Genomic DNA, 17,715 nt, shown 5'->3' with positions numbered 1-17,715 from the left:
CGATTGATTAGCTTGAACGCTCCGTACCCTACTCGGGCACAGTTCGTCGATCCGAACTCGAGTCCACTTGAAAAGGTGGTCTGGGGTACGGTTCTCATCAGGTGTGAAAGCTAACCGTACCGAAACACGGAAGTGGACCGCTAGTTAACGCGAGCAACGTTAGCAGTCAGTGAGTAGTATTGAAAGGGCAGGCTTTTTTCAACGCCGCCGGTCTCCTCCGAAATTTGTATACATATAAAACGGTTTCATATCTGTCTGTATCTGCACGCATCATGCGCCGACCTCATCATCTGAACTGTACCGCTGTGGATGATAAAGCAGGAAGGCGAGAGGTTCCTTAAAATATAAACAATAGTAGGCGATGGGGTCGAGCGGAGCTGATTTAATGGTTTACCTCCCTAGAACGAGAGTCGCTCGGCGGGCAGAGAAAGAGACAGCGGGGGAAACAGCGTGTAAAGCGGCATATTTTTACATCAAACTCTGTGAAATAAGAGTTTATTTCGACCAAACCAGAATTGGTGATTGTTGGACGACGACGGTTTAGGTGAGTTTTTATTTTGTTTCTGTCAAATTTGAATGAAGTGTTTTACGACGCTCCGCCACGAGAACAGCTGATCTCAACATAAACAAATACACGAGGGTGATGACGCAAGTGTACTCGGGTATGGAACAACTTTATTAATGTGAAAGCTGAGCGGCGAGGGGGAGCAATCGTACTCGGGCACGGTAAGGATCAATCGTACCTAATGTGAAAACGCCCTAAAACACTATTTTCCATCGGTAAAACTGATGCAGGACTTCTTTATTGTTACCACAGAGTTCTTTCATCCTTCCAACAACTGCTTTATATTAGCCTTGAGTTGGTCTGATATCTGCTAACATCATCAGCAGAACAGTCGTACTCTTGAAGAAAAACCTAACCTGCAAAAGTTCCTGGCTGCTGCTGCTCCTCGTCGGGTTGTTGAAGAGTACCCAGGAAGGACCTTTTCCTCCTCTCTTTCCTGTCTGTCCTAAGCCTCCTTTCCCTGGTTTTCCTTCTACTCTTCCTATTCCTGGTCACAGTATCGCCTCCTTTGCTCTCTGTATTGTTCCCTACTCAAAATGAAGAGGGGTTCATCTCGTTACTGTTCTCTTAAGAAGAATCAACCATAATCACAGAAGAGAATATCCTTTAAGTTACTGTATTTTTTCCACAAACATATACATATACCAGAACTGGTAGAACTGTCAACCAGAGAAATAAAAAGGGTTTTCATGCTGGATCAAGCAGGTGTTTTCCAGTCCTCCATTATTTTTCTCTTACCTGCAAAGGCCTTGCATGTCTCAGGGGTATTAGAGATGTCCAGCAGAGAACCAATCGACATGGAGGGCTCTGCCGACAGCCTTTTGCGTGGCGGAGGGAAGGGAGAGATCTCCGTCTCCTTGGTGAGCTGCGCCAGCGTGTCCCTCAGATGCCGACGCTTACGGTTACTGTTGGGGGTGGTGAGGGACAGGAGGGACACAGCCTTCTTCATGGCCGGGCTGTCGTTCTGAAGTACAGGGGGACAAAAAGAAAAATATATGAGGACAAGATGAATACAAGATGGGTTAAAAAAAAAAAAAAAGATAGCAATGTGACAGCAAGCTGCACGCAAACTGTGATAACACCTTGAAGCAAAAAAAATACTTTTGCAATTATCTGTTGAACAGTGAGGTGGGCCCATCCAAAATGTCATACTATCTTCTTCTTTTTTGTGTAAATCTCGATTCCTGGTTGTATAATGCTGTGTCTTCAACCAAAGAAATTCTTAGTTGTATTAGTAGATTTAATCGACAAAGTTTCTCTACAAAGAATCACACAAAAGCACCACTCTAAAACTGGTGTTTACCAGAGATGTGCTCAGAAGAACGGACTAAAGAAATCTTAGTTGATGAGTCCACTAATCGGTCATTTTGGTCTTAGTCGACTAAGAGGGGGCAGCCCTAGCGGTGGTTCTGGCTAAAATGGATCTCAATTGCACTGTGTAACCCAGTGTCGAACTTGCTTTAAGGGCGTGGTAACTTGATAAACCCACTTTGAAACTTCCTTTGGTGAGACTGACCTTGGTAAGACCTCTAAAAAGATCCAATGGCAGTTTTTCCACACGGCTGAGATAACCAAGCCGAGCTGTGAGCAAACACAAGCACATGTTGTACGGTGCGAACGGTTTTCCACAGGACGGGGTGGCTCGGTAGAGCGCCTTTAGCCTCCGGCTCTTCATCCATCAACGGCTCACTGTGGATGTTTACGGGGTTTTCTTGTACTATTCCTCACTTGAAAAAAAATTCAAACTGATCCACTGACTAAACCTTGTTGCTTTGGCCAATTTGTATTGCCAAAAAAAAGCACCACTAACAAAGTATCTTTAATCTCAGTGACATGCGTACTGCATTTCCTTCACAATAAAGAGATTCCCCTCGTGGACTCTTGTAGGACGGCAATCGGTAATATCGGAGCGTAATACTGTGAATGTAAAAGTGCAAATGAACTCCAGAAATACAAAGATTCAGTTTAAAGCTGCAGAAGTATTGAGAGTGCTAGTGCGAGTGAGTGAGATGGTCACAGGTCAAGGCGGCAGTATGCTTCAAATGAAATGCTTGTCAGATTATCCAACAGCATGTGAATCTGATACGGGTCCTGTAAACAGCATATTCCGTTTGGATTACTCTGAATGGAGCATTTTCAGATTAAGACATGTGTGATATGCTGATATTATTCTGGTTTTAGGAGCATTCTTTGGAAATGTATACAGAGCATTCGCAATATGAGTCTCAATCATGGTTTTTAACTGCCGTTTGTGACACACAACCTCTTTCCTGTTTACAGTCAGCTCTGTGTGTTGGACACAAATCGACTAGCCGACAGTGTGCAGGGATGCATGCCCAAAATAAGAGAAGGAGAAACACTCCTACTGTTAAACATTATGAAAGACTTTGATATCAACAATTTTTTTCAGGAATATACGCAAAATATCACAACGCCGACCTTTTAAAGAAGGCGGTCGAAGGATTGAAAGAGGGAGGCTGTGTTCACACGGTCCAACAAGTCCTCCATCAGTTACATTAATCCGAGTGCTGCACGGCAGCATGTAAACAGATATTAGTGGAATAGTCATTTTCATTAGCCATGTAAAGAGTTGGCTCAGTGTTTCCCCCTCTACTCATTCTGCAGCACTGCAGCTATAACTTTACACAATCATTAATATCCTCTGCTCTCGTGTTTCACCGAGTGCAGGGCACGCACCATTTTTAACTTTGAAAGTGAAAAAAGGGTTGCAATGAAATAGCCCTCCTGTGGGGATACTGGAGGAGCCTGGATACGTGTCTTTTGTTTGGTTTCAAATGAATGATAAAACTCTACAGTAACAGAAATTAAAAGTAGTGAGACAGGTATGGGCCGCTACATCAAAATAAATGGTTGGTATTAAAAAAAAAGACTGATGTGACAAAGAGATTTATAGACGAGGTTAATTCAATGCCTTTATACTGTGGTATATAATTCTTATACTTATTCTTTGTCTTGTGTGCAGTATCCTTTAGGGGAATGTATATACATTTGGCTTGAATTAATACAGCTGGAATGATATGAAACCAAAAATCCTAAGGAATCCATTGGTCCCAACCATGCCATGCTAGCTTTCCGGGAAGGAGGCTAAATAACACTTCAAAGTTACGCAAAGTAAACGAAAAGTGATGTTGGAGACAACCCTGCACCAGTAATAGCTCCAAAGTGATGTGGTGAGGAAATATGACCCTGAATAGTTTGGATTCATAATGGCAGGCAGTGACAGGTGAGGGTAAGCTGAATATTTATGTGGGTCATAACACATATTTATAGCCCAGCTCGTCATTTATTTGGTCCTCGAAATGATTTTAACAATCAGACGTGGGCCTCAAGTTACAGAAGGCTAAGAACTCCCAAGTTAATACACACACATTAACATTACCCATAATACACTCACCTTCTCGTAGAGGTACATGGATTCTCCGGCCCGAGCGTCCATCTGAATGCTGCCCCAGAACCACTATCACAGAGGAGAGAGAACTGTTTTTTACTGACCCCTGGGTTAGGACAGAGGATGGTAGAAAAACAGATTTCTGATACGAGAATAACAGACTTTCTTTTGAAAAACAATAAAACTGGCAGAGCAAAGAAAAAGGCCGTATTGATCGTGGGGTTATAGCTACACCTAAACCACCACTCTACCTCGGCTCAAATTGTTCATCAACTGGAATGGAGAAATCTATTATTGATCCCTCTCTCTCTGACAGCACAGACAGAGAGAGAGAGAGGGAGAGTGGAGACTGGATCTATTGAAGTTTCATCAAAAAGCAATCCTGATCATTTGGCAATCGGTTTAGGAAGACTGAGAGGATTCATTATTTTCCCCTCGTCCTTGTTATGTCTGTATCTTCCTGTAGCAAAAAACTTATACCCATTATTCTGTTATGTTCAAGATAGTGCTGGACTAGTATCAGAGGGGTCAAACTTGTTTGTGTTAGGAAAACAGCACAGAAACAAAAAACTACCTACCTCTTGTTTGACCACATAGAGTTTCTTGGAGGGAGGAAATGGCAGCTCCTTTACTGAGTTTTCCTCCACCACCATGTGTGTACACCTCTCATCTCCAACCTCACGAGAACTGCCACCTTAGACACCGAAAAAGAAGGAGATGATGAAAATATATACATACACACATATATATATATATACACAAAGACCTTCTTTTAAATGGATCAGCTTTACTAATCTTAATGTAGGTGTGAATGTCTTGAATCAGAACTGACCATTCACTAAACCCTCATAGCTTAGCAATCGTAACTAGGGGCAACAGGTCCATTAAGTTTTGGATTTCCCAACATGATGAAACAGTCCGCATGGGGCTCTAGCAAGAACAGTGCTCCGTATCCATACTAGGACTGTACCGAATGTCATATTTTTTTAACATTCAAAGCTTCTATTGAGGTTTTATGAATGTTATGTCGTCATAATATGATGACATCACCCCAAAAAAAGAAGAAAAAAATCCTCGAACAAAATCCTCTATTTGACAAAAAAGTCTGTAAAATGTCAGAAAGAAAAAAAAGTCAGAAAAATGTTCAGGAAAAAAAAAGTCTGAAAATGTCTGAAAAAGAAAAAGTCTGAAAAATGTCCAAAGTCAGAATTTTTTTTGAAAAATGTCCTAAAACTATTTGGTACAGCCCTAATCCAACGAGTTTTGAAGGTGGTGTACTTTTTTTTGCTATTTTCATAAAGTGTACAGTAAAGTGTAAGCACAGTGAATAATGTCTGTCTGCATAAAAACAACAAAAAAACTACATGTAAAAAAAATACTATGACTGATCCCCGTGTGGTGAAGCACTAACCGTGTTTGATAGTCCTCTCCTCCATATTGGCCTTCTCTTCATCTGAGAAACCCAAAAAACTGAGGATGCAGTCCTGGAATGGAGGCACTTTGAACTCTGTTCGAAACTCCTCTTCTCCTGCATGAAAGTACCTTAACACACGAAGGTGGGAGAAACAAGGTCAGTATCAAATCTACCATGTAATCATTCCTGCAATTGTAGTACTTTAAGTGCAATTGTTTCACACACACACACAAAAACACTGGTGAATGTTCGAGGTCTTAAAACTGTCAAGTACACAGAGTTGATTCTGTAACTGTTCTATTTTAATAGGATCTGTGTGTAGATCTACGGAAGCACAATGCATTCCATTGAGAAATAAATAGTGCGCGGCTCCGGAGACAAAGCTCAGTGTTGCTTAGTTAGCGGCTGTACCAACTCAAATGCAAGACCCAGCGCCAGGGGTTTGATCCCGGACCACCTCGACTGCCTGCCAGATCAGTAAACTGCCCATTTCCACTGGAGAAACTTCACAACTCATAACCTGAGGTTTCACATAACCTGAACTTTAAAGAACCTTGGGAGGCTACTCCTACGGTACCTGGTTTTTCTAGTGATTCCACTGTATTTCACAAACTGAAACAGATAACATATTAAAAAAGGCAATAGCGGAAAATGTCACTTTTTACATGCCGTTTGCTTGGTATGTGAGGTACAGTATGTAGTTGTGGGAGAGATAACAGTGTAGGGTGTGGTGCAGATGTTGTTTCTGGTCTTCTTTTATGTTTTCTTGACATACACATTTAAAGATCCCATATAGTAAAAAGTGAGATTTTCATGTCTTTTATATTATAAAGCAGGTTTAAGTGTTATATAAATACTATTAAACTATCAAAACGTTCAATATACGGAGAAACACACACAGACCGTAGTTAGAAATTGTGCGTTTGAAACAAGCCGTTAGGATTTCTGTACATTTGTGATGTCACAAATATACAATATTTAGAACATTACACGGTTTTAAACGTAAACATTCTAAATGTGTCCCAGTTTCTTTCCTGTTGCACTGGATGTAAATAACATCAGCTGACAGGATGTAAACATGGACCCAAACTGTTGCCTAGCAACGCAATTCCGTTGAAATGAGCTAAAACGGAGCGTTTCAGACAGAGGGTAAATACAGGTATATTCAGGCAGACAATATGAGGTAAATAAAGTTTTTTTTTAACATTACAGTATGTAAACATGTTCTAGTGGAAACACAAAATACAAGAATGAACCTGATAATGAGCACGATATGGGATCTTTAAATGACAACGGTAATCCAGAGCAGGGCTGTGGGTGACTGACAATTTTGTTTACCCAACAAGTGCTCTCCATTCTCCTTCTCTCGTTGTATTTGTTTGATCAAAAGTAGTTGTAAAATGGTGGTAACTGTACTGTACTGTACTGTAGTAACCTTGAAAGTACCTTAAACACTTTGTATCGCCTCCTGAGTAGTGCCAAAATTGAGCCAGATCCAAGTTTTTTTTACTAACAGTATATTTACCAAGCAGCAGAATATACTCGCGGTTGCAACAGCGATGTTGAACAGAAAACAATCTGTCACAAACAATCTTTCGCTGAGTGCAGATATAGGCTTGCAAAGAAAACACAAAGCAGACAACAGCCAATGTTCACTTTGGCCTGTCTGACTAGTGAAAGTGATGGTCAGCAATGGCTAAATAATAATACTTTCATTGCAAACCTCGACGTCGGAATTCCTCACACCGGTGAGCCCAAATAACTTTTCACATTCACACACACGCTGATTCTTACTCACATATGCAGAGGCACTGTCATAAAGGAGAGCAGCTTTGAATGGTACATAAGCTTCCTTCTTTCAACTTACACTTCATCTCTTCTCTCCCAGGCCTTATGGATCCATGGTGGAGTGAGAATGGGCGTCCCCATGCATACTGCCAGCTGAGAGATAGGGCATAACAAGACAGAGAGTAAAGAGAGAGAGGAGGAAAACAAAACACAAATGAGTAAATACAACTTCATAATAATTATAATATCTTCAAATCGCTCCACTGTCAATCCTCACAGTCTGTTTTCATTACTCCTGATCGCCCCGTTACTTAGAATCACGATACAAATTCGACAGGTACAAACAGTTTTCACTTCAGGCGCAATATAAAAACAAGTATGAGAGGCTCCATTGGTTGAAACAGTTCCTTTTTTCCCCCTTTCGTTTAGCAACACACTTTCAAATGGAAAGCAGTCTTGACTGCCTGTCACGCAAGTGACTCAACTTCTTACTGCGTTTTGTGTTTTTTTGTGAACCAAATACACCCTCCACAAGACTTTCAGGAGGAAAAGGTAAGGTAAGGTGAAAAAAGTGAAGGTAATAACTAAGATGAGGGAGAGAGAAAGAAAGAAAAAAAATCATTAAATGGGAAATCATTGCCAGAGATGATTGAAAGAAGTAAAGGATCAAGCATCTGTTAATCCCAGAGAAACCGAGAGAATGACGTGTCAGTCTGTTCATCCACCCATCTGGGTGTATTGTTTAAAAAGGATTCAACTGGGACTTAAAGGTTAATTAAAGGCAAATTCGATATTCAAGAGCAGAGGGATTGCCTCCACACGGCTCTCAACGTGGCGACGGCTGAGCCAGCGCTAACAGTGTTAACCTGGGGGGCACCGGAGGGTGGAGGTGAACTTCATGCTGTATTGAAGAAGACTTGAAACTAGCGATTGAGACCATAAACTCATGTTTACAATGTTTACTGAGGTAATAAATCAAGTGAGAAGTAGGCTCATTTTCTCACAGACTTCTATACAACCAGAGGAGTCGCCCCCTGCTGGCTGGCAGAGAGAATGCAGGTTTAAGGCATTTCAGCATTGGCTTCACTTATCAGACCCGAGGTAGCCCACTGCTCCTCCACCAACCTCCTCCTCCTCTCTCTCCTCATTTTGACTTTTTAAATTAATCAGCTATAGACTGCTTCATTTTCGGAACATGTTGAAAGCTAAATTGATTGTTTTGTACAGCTTTTCCCGCTAAATACACGCACATCATTATATAAAAAAAACAAAACAAGGTAAAACAAGAGTGAACCTGGAAGCAGAAAAACAATATTATCATTATGTTTATATGCACTAATAGCTGTATTTTAGTTAGTTATTTCGTCTAAACATTCTTGAAATAAAAAAAAAAAATTCTGATGGTATCTACAGTATGTACATTGTATATCGCAAAGTTTGAACATAGATATACATTTTTAACAATATTCCCTAGCACGACTGCACAGTAGCATTAATGTCAGACACACACTGAATAAAAAGATAGTAAGATCAGAGTAAATAAAAAAAGAAAGCATGGACAAACCCTGTATTTCTCTCCATGTGTGGAGTAGGCGATGAGATGAGTAACCTTGGTGCTGAAGTCTTTCCGGATGGTCCCACCCATATGATGAACGAGATTCACCAGGTTCTTCTACATGGGAAAAAAAAATACCAAGCACAAGCTAAGCACAAACAGAGAAAATAAATACCAAGGTGGAACATGCCAGACTCAGGTATGCACTATCTGGACAAAAAGATTAATAGCAATACAAAAAAAAGCCAGTGGCATATGCCACTGGCTTTTTTTTGTATTGCTATTAATCTTTTTGTCCAGATAGTTTTCACTCTGCATACCTGAGACTATTGATTTCCAAATACCATGTATACCAGGCATTGGGTGGAAATGTGTTACAGTAACATTATACACAAATAAGCAGAGACAACATGACTATAGCCATAGGAAAGGGCTATACCAGCCACACCATTACAGGGCGTAGCAGATGCAACTTTGCCTTCCTGTCTCCCGCATCGGGTGGAGGACAAAAATAATCCAGTTGTATAACCCTCGACCTGAAAGAACTCCTTAAGTTCTTAGTAACAAAGGAGGGGTTTTGTCTGAGAGTAGCCCTGCTGCGCTCACCCTGAAGCATCAAGCAGTGCGGTTAGATCACATACTGTCTTAGCTGAGGTCAATCCAAGCTGTCTTGAATGACAACGCCTTTAAAGGAACGCTCTAGGGACTCAAAGGGGTCCTTAACCAAAGCCTCGAGTACCAATGGCAGTTCCCACTGCGAGGAGGAGGCGTGCACCACTGGTCGTTGCCTCATGAGAGGGGTGACCAAAGACCGGTCTGTCGCCAGAACCCTCATGGCAGGAAGAAATGGCTGCAGCATACACTTTAATAATGGCACGAGACAGCCCTCTATCCATCAAACACTGTAAAAAGGAGAAAATAGACCCGACTGCACAGGAAAGGGGATCTAGCTTCCTTTTCTCGCACCAACGTTGGAACATCACTTCGCCTTGTAACTGGCAGTGGTGGATCCCGCTCTTGCAACTTGGATAGTCTGCGCAACCTGTACAGACAGTCCAGCCCTCCTCAGCATGTCCCTCTCAGGAGCCAAGCCTGGAGAGGATGGCCCAGCGTGGGCATCACGCCTATTGCCCCCCGCCTACTGAGACAAGAGCCCCCCCAGAACTGGTGGATGGTCCAAGGCTGGGGGGCCAACATCCGAGCCAGTTCTGCGTACCATGGCACCGAGCAACGACCTGGTGCTGTCAGAATGACTGACAACTGCTCCCGCCTCACTCTCTCCAGTCGGGGAGGGATGAGACGGAGCGGCGGAAAGGCGTAAAGCAGCTTTCTTGGCCATGGCACATGAGCAAACACGTCGAGGGTGTTGAGTCGGTGGCAAACAGATCTCAATCGTCCAGCAGAGGCACGCTTCTTGACATGAGGTTGGCCCTCCTGTTCTCCAGTCCAGGTTGTGGAGAGCCTTCAGAGACAACAAGTGCTCTGAGGCCCACAACCACAGGTTCTCCGCTGACCCCAACAGAGCAGCAGACCGAACTCTGCCCCGTCTGACGATGTAAGCCACAGTGGTGCGCTTGCCGGTTCTCCTCTGAGGACCATGTATACCAGGCCTCAAGGACAATTCTTCATCCTTGAGTGGACGTTTGTGCCAATTTCAAAGAAATTCCCTCAAGGTGTTCATGAGCCGTTCACAAGAATTGTACGGACGGACGGACAACCTGAAAACATGATGCCTCCGGTCACGGCTGTTGCGGAGGCATAAAAAAAAAGTTAGTTGCATAATGTTAAGTTAATATACTCACCATCTCCTCTTTGTTCCTGAAGCCAGTGAAACACAGCGACAGGCTAAGCATTGTGGTGGAGTAGAGAGGACGACATGAAAACTGTAGAGGCTGTGGGGAAGCGAAAAATCTGAAATCAGTGCACTACAAAAGCAAAAAAAATAATAAAAAAATCACAAGAATGTAACTTCAGTTTTATGAGAACTGTAATAAGAGGAAGGGGGGGGGTGAGACAACATCTCGACGCGGGCGAGAGCTGTGACCCATGACCAGATTATTATAGTTCATAAAAATGCAGCGCAGTTTATGAGTCACCGTTAGTAGAGAATGCAGTCTGCAGTGTAGTTCATAAACATCAGTGATAAACCGGACAATTGTAGAGTAACATCAGGCTTCATGATCAAAGAAAGTTGTTGTACTACATCTTCAGTTCGTACTACACGTATAGCCTGTATCCCAGTAAGACAGGGGAAACACTAGTTTTACCATTACGTTTTTTATCAATGGATGATTCGAATAATACCTGGTTTTAGGAGACCATTTCTCCTGTTATCACGAGATATACATCTTTACGATGCTCTGCAATGCAGTCAAAACCAGCGTCGTGTACGTGTGTGCCGTCTTCATCTGACAAACGTGCGGAGCGCCTCTGTCTTGTTGATAGAGGCCACGGTCGGGGCATATTGTTCATGTTCGACACTAGCATCCTATGTGAAGCCTCTGTCAGACAGACAGCATAGCAGGGAGCTGCAGCTCCTGTTCATCATCCTCTTCAAAGCCATGATGTATTTTTTTTTTTTGCATCTCGCTTTCTCAAATCAAGGATCTCAGACTTGTCTCTGGTGGGACCTCAGCCCACCCCCCACATGACAAACAGACAACATATTGCTCTGAGTGAGAATTTCAGAGTGAAGCTGTAAGTTCTTTATTTGAATTTCAGGGTTGAAAAAGTTTAAGAAGCCGCGCTTTAGACCAAGTGGTGTCAAACATATGGCCTTGGGGCCAGAACCAGAACGCCAAAGGGCCCAATCTGGCCCACTGGATGACTTTGCAAAGTTATTAATTCCAATTTTTCAATAAAATACACTGCTATTCCTATTTGGGGGTTGCGCTGTCCTGATAACAGTAGCAGGCCCTATGCTGGATGCACTATTATAGATGCTTATGTATAGGCTACGTGACACAACACCGTCAAGATACTGTTCATGCAGGAGCCGCCGGTGGAAAATGTCTTTGTCAAAAAGGAGAAAAGTGGACAGTGTTGGGTTTTCCAAGAAAAAATGGACCAGTTCCTGTTTCCTCACAGAGGTAAATGGGAAGCCAGTGTGCTTGGTGTGTTCAGCACCTTTCAGTGCTCTAGGAATATAATATTCGGCGCCACCGTCTGAATTATCGTGGCGAAAAAAATACAAGAACTTGTCAGGAAAACTGACAACAGAGAAGATAAATGGAAGGATTGAGGAAACAGTAGTCTGTTTTTTAGTCGTAACCAAGAGATCGGTGAGACAGCTCAGGTTGTTCGTCTATTTTGTAAATGGACTTTTCATTAATAGTGAACGTTTTCAGAATGTACCTCTTTCCACTAACAGGAAGGGAGGTTTTGTTATTTATAGGTTATTATGCAATCGTTTTGCTGGTCTGGCCCACTTGAGATCAAATTGGACTGCCAAATTGTGACCCATAAAGTAAAATGAGTTTGACACCCCTGCTTTAGACCAAGGTGGAGAAATGCTGTATTTGAGATATATTCCAATGAATTCAATTACTTCTTGATTACATCATGTCTGAATCTAGTCCGTGACACATTTCCTGCCCCCCCCCAGAGATTAAAATGCATATGTTGTGAAACAATAACTTACTTCCTCTTTCGCAGCACAGTGCAGGACAACGGGAGGCCCAACAATGCGATTGTCGCGTTTGTAGAGGTAGCTGTAGTCGGGAGTATCAAAGTCTGCGAGGACGAACACGGTCTCGAAATCGGTGTTCTCTCCGTCTCCAAACTCCTGGACGTTGTCTGTCATTATGCACGGGGTGTTGATGTCCTGAATGGGAAGAACCACAAGACTATGAGTGAATGGAGCGGCGCGTGACGGACCGGTAAAGGAAATGTAACATTCAGAAGACAGACAATTAATCAGCAGATTACCAGAGAGGTTAGTTAGCCTCGTTAGTGACGCTGTTGGATAATATATTAATTATTAAATGAGAAAAACATGGAATCACTGAACTTTCATTTTGATACCAAATATTTGTTTTAATACTGACCTCACTGAAATGTAAAGCAGTAAGTAAACCGCTTCACAAGAAGCCACAATCAAACCAAGACTGACTCAAATGAGAGAGTCTGGTGCCAATGTGCTGTTTTTCAAAAATATATTTTAATTAAGATTTTCATTTGTTATTTTTGTTCTTCCTGTCAATGTACCAAGGTCAAGGGAGCTCTTCAATCTATCAACAAAAAAAAACAGGTGTAGAAAGGACTGCATCATTCACTCTTACACATTCAGTAGACACAATCATACTCTCTCTCTCTCTCTCAGAAAGCATGCCCAGTGCTGCATGAAAACAATCAATTCTGCCCTCTCAGAGGACAGCCTGTGTTACTCTGAATCAGAATAGAATTGTTTGAATCAATGGCTTCTGTAACAGAGAGCAAACTGTCAGGCTGCTTATGGGCAGAGCTGGCAGCGCCGGAGGGGGTGAAATTACTCGTGCTACCTGTAAACCTGCCCCGTAAAACAATATTACAAGTTCCAGTAGGTGACACAGGATAAAGTGAAGAGGCATCGGCGGAGTGACACACACACAGTTAGAATTACACTTGTTATTACAATGTTAGGATCCGCATTGCTTTAGACACCTGTGTGAATAGTTTAACATTTAGGGAAATACACATATTTGCATTCTTTCTAAAAGGTGAGATGAGCAGATTTAATACCAATGTCATACCCTAGCTTAGCGCAAGACCTGAAGCAGCTTGCCTGGCTCGACCTACCAACACTTCTACAGCTCACAAGTCAACATGTTATGTGTTGTTATCTAAGACTAAGAGTCTACAGCCATGCCAAAACTCCCCGACCGTATCTGGCAGACGCTGCGGGTCAGAGGGATAAATTGTTACCACTAAAACCACATCCTGACTCTAGCTCTGTAAAGACATGAGATTGTTATCAATCTTCTCATCTCAACCCTCAGAGAGAAAGCTAATTTACATGCTTTGCAAAAAAAAAGGCAAAAGAAACATTTCTTTAACAGGAGAGGACACTCAAAAATCACAGCTTCAGGTGCATTGCTATTGATTTGAGTCTAATGAAATCTTTTGTGTGCAAACAGATTTTCACGGGACTGCTTGCAACTTTAACGGCTGGAAATTGCCCATTTTCAAATGCCACGGAGCTAAACACAAAGCTTTTTAAATGGCTTTCATATTACTCCTGAGCCTAGAAACTTGCATTGACATTTGAGTGCAAATCTCCGTTAAGAGAGCGATCCAGAAATCAAGTATTACATCACATTTATTTAAATATTCACCCACAAATCAATTCACCATCAGTGAGTTGGCCATGCACAATGATTGAGTGAGCACCCAGTGTGAATTAAAGACTCATGCGGCACTTCCCCTCCCAGTTCCCATCAAAGTGTCAGACAAGTCACCCAGAGCGGCAGACACTGTACTGTACCATATTGACTATAGATTTTATCATCGTTTTCTCCTCGGCAGCCGCCTCGCCTTCTCTTATCTTTACCACCGGTACCTCCATTACTCTGATGGCCTGTAAAAACCAACCAGCAGGAAGTGGATGTCAAACACTGGCATTTGAAAGGAGGAGAGCAGAAGCGAAAAAAAAAAGAGAAGGACAGAAGGCTGAGAGAGATTGATAAACAAAGAAAGAGTGAAAGAGAAAGCCAGATTCATACAAATTACCACATGAGGACAAAAGAGAGGATGGCCGGGTTTAGGGATTCAGGAAGGAGATGGGGCGGGGTCCGTGTCCTTGTAAAGTCTAAAGACAGCGACTTCAAACAAATATGAAGCGTCGCAGGGGGAGGAGAAGAAATCTCTCTAAAAAATTAATATAAAAGGTTCAAAGCCCTCGGGAGGAAAAGACGGGGATAGAAAAGGGAAGGGGACGTGAAGAAATGGTGGGGGGGCATCTTTTTCTTTGGGTTGCATGAGCAATGGCGGCGGGCGGTCAGGCAGGCAATCGGGAGAACTCTGATGGAGCTGTCGGCAGATGTCTTTGGATGTGGCTGTGCTGCAGATTGGCAGGGAGAAATGGGTGATTTAAGCAGGGAGCCTTCAGAAGTGACAGGGCTCTGGAGATCTGGGAAGGAAGTCATTCTTGCAGCACTTAAGTCTGCCGCCACGCCTCCAAATCACCTTCACATGGCGCTACTCGAAGACAGAAAACTATGCTGTTGCTTACTGGAGCGAACACAAACACGCACATAAATCTCCCCCATGCACACATTTAGACAGGATGTTATATGCCGTATGTTTCAACAGCCTGATAAGGTACATTTTTGTTTTGTTAAAAAACTAAATATAACATTAATCCAGGGTTTCCTTCGGTTCTTTAGCCAGGATTTTTTTTGTCTTCTTTCTGACAGGGGAAAAAAAATCTAATCATCATGACCACACCAACCCCCGCTGCTGCTGCTTGTGTGTGGATGTAGAGAGACTGAGGGAGCGGGGCTGGAGTAAGTTTCTCTTGTAGTCTATACAAGCTCAGTCAGTCCATCTGCACGGCGTGTGACGCTGCTTCTGCTCGGCTGTTGGGCTCACAGCAGCGGTACTGCTTTTAGACTCTTGAGTGTCCATATACAGTAGTGTTTTTTTTCTGGCAGGGTGCTGGGGAGCACAGTGACAACACCAGCGCCTTTCTGAAAAATTCAGAGATTTTCAACCAGAAACACCACCTGGTGAGATCCTGTCCTGACTTGCAATGTGTCTGTCTGCTCACATGGCTAAAAAAAAAAAAAAAAAAAAAAAAGCAGGAAAAAAACATACAAATTTGGATTTGGACTAAAAGTCCAATTGTAAAAGAATAATGGTGGAGTCTTGATATAGTCTGTCTGGAGTCTGATCATTTTTGTAATAGTCTACTTACACCGGATTGGCTGGAAAGAGGTCACATGAGAAGAGATGCGTAAACAAAATCTAGGATACATGTTTTGACTAAAACCAACTACTAATTGTAAGCCTGAGCATCACAAAATGGTCAAACTATTGAACATTATGACACTTTAAGCATTACTGATCGTACACAGGGCCAAATTAACGTACAAATACAATAATTATCGTACATCTGGCAACGCTGGCCCGGCGTCAAAATTCGGACAGTGTCAGAAATTTAGGACCAAAACCCGTCAGTGTGACTACTGCTAAAACCCACGTCTACCCTCCAACCAATTAGAATAAGACCTCATGTGACACAGTACACTGGGGAGCTAGCATAAATCTACTGCTAAAAACACACTCAAACTCACTTTGCAGAAGCAGCATTTCATATAGTCCGACTTTTTTCCTGCCATGCATTCATCACACAATTGAGCCCGCCTCAAATTGAATATCATACAGTCTAATACTGTTGACGAACCCAGTCTTAATAAAATCCATGTCGTACAGTGTGACGTGCTATGAACTTAAAAAGTTGTTATACCGCGTCGTATAAGTGCCTTTAGCCAGTAGCTGCTATCATTACATGTGCGTCATATGCTAGTAGTTGTTTCACGGTATAAGAGCCCTGTAGTGATGCTATTAATTACTGTACTTTACCACTTTACAATACTTGCTTTTGCTTTTGCTTTTAAAAGTATAATATGTAACAGTTGTCGGTGGTGTTGTAAACATTCAAAGTTGGCTGAGCCGAGGAGGAGAGAGAGATAGCAGCGATGGTGGAGCGAGCTATAGAGTGACTGAAGAGAAGGAGCAGCGATGTATTAAGAAAAGTGTGTGGCAGCCCTCTTCTATATCTATATGTATTTTCTCCTTCTTATTTTGCTTTACTCTGGACTCTTCTGGGCATCTGCAAATAGCCTTTAGGCCTCACGAGGGGGTGTAACCCCCAGCAACCAATAGCAAGGTGCAGGGTGTGCAGCCCGTTCAGGTGGTCAAATACAGAGGCACAAGCATTAGGCTATACATCGATGGGCACAAGTCCCCCTTTAGATGCTTGTGCGGCCGCGTTTGACGGATGAAAACGGGTTTGCTACATCGCTGCGAGTACCCCTTGTTCCTCTCTTTCTCTCTCTCCTCTGCTGTCTGCTGCTATTGGTGTGTCGGTTTGACCGAGCACACACACACCGAGCAGAGAGGACAGTCTGCCTTTTGGCCGCATTCATTAAAAATCTGGCAACTCGGCACGTTCCCGCAGGGTTGTGGAGTTAGTTGTTTGTTTTAGATTGAAACCGCCGTGAAACAATTTTTTTTTTTTTAAAAGACGTTTTATTTCTCCGATTCACTGCTTTGTTCCCACTAACAGCGCTCTCTCTCCCCCTCTCGCTAGTTGAGCCGAGGAGGAGTGGCAAATTTGGAATGTGGTGTGCTTACAAACACCCGCCAACAACTTTTCATATTGCAATATATCCGAATATAAAAATTGTGAATGTTCTTGGATATATATATGTATATATATATATATACACATATATATATCACATTGCAGAGGCTAAAGATGATACAACTGCCTGAAACTTGAATTGAAAAGGGATTTCTCTGAATGTTGTCTGAATAAGTGACAAAGACCTATATAAAACAGTAAGTACACCAAGACAAGAAGAGGTCACCAAATATACGTAAGTATGTGTAAGTAAGTGCACATTGAAGTGCAATATAAAATCAGTGTTTTTAATTTGTCATTGGCAATGAAAATAAGCCTCTACTTTTACGTGAACTCAGTGCTGAACTACTGAACAAAATAGTCTATCAACATGGCCACAATGAAAGGAAATACTGTCCCTATCAGCTTCTCCGTTTGACTCACTGCATTAAGTAAAAAGGACACTTCAGTTTGAGACAGAAAACTAAACTGCACCTTGGTCTCACTTGGCCTTGCAGAGTTAAACAACAGAGGGATGATCACTCCCTGGGCAGCAATAGTTTCAAAAGCAAGGCCACTTTTGGGACAGAAACAGAATGACTCAAAGGTGCATGGACCGTCTGACCAAAGCTGTGTACTGAATCACAGACACAAAGAAATA

The 17,715-nt window shown here is 42.5% G+C and overlaps 1 protein-coding gene across 6 annotated transcripts in view; it reads right to left on the bottom strand.

The window, feature by feature from the left end:
* The window catches only part of ect2 (epithelial cell transforming 2), a 55,147-nt gene that overhangs the window by 27,541 nt on the left and 9,891 nt on the right, over positions 1-17,715 (bottom strand). For 3 of the 6 annotated variants that reach the window (XM_074636872.1, XM_074636876.1, XM_074636875.1), the window contains exons 4-13: positions 14,193-14,285; positions 12,372-12,554; positions 10,534-10,623; positions 8,741-8,848; positions 7,256-7,329; positions 5,386-5,516; positions 4,553-4,668; positions 3,981-4,043; positions 1,304-1,529; positions 922-1,092 (exon numbers count right to left, since the gene is read on the bottom strand). In XM_074636872.1, the coding sequence (XP_074492973.1) occupies positions 922-1,092; positions 1,304-1,529; positions 3,981-4,043; positions 4,553-4,668; positions 5,386-5,516; positions 7,256-7,329; positions 8,741-8,848; positions 10,534-10,623; positions 12,372-12,554; positions 14,193-14,285 (1,255 nt within the window). The remainder of the gene's footprint in view (positions 1-921; positions 1,093-1,303; positions 1,530-3,980; positions 4,044-4,552; positions 4,669-5,385; positions 5,517-7,255; positions 7,330-8,740; positions 8,849-10,533; positions 10,624-12,371; positions 12,555-14,192; positions 14,286-17,715) is intronic. The other 3 variants (XM_074636873.1, XM_074636874.1, XM_074636877.1) reach the window with 3 other exon arrangements.

Source organism: Sebastes fasciatus, chromosome 5 (genome assembly GCF_043250625.1).
Source record: "Sebastes fasciatus isolate fSebFas1 chromosome 5, fSebFas1.pri, whole genome shotgun sequence".
Classification (NCBI taxonomy): Eukaryota; Metazoa; Chordata; class Actinopteri; order Perciformes; family Sebastidae; genus Sebastes; species Sebastes fasciatus.
The sequence above is the reverse complement of the archived record's forward strand: the minus strand, read 5'-3'. Positions and strand labels throughout refer to the sequence as shown.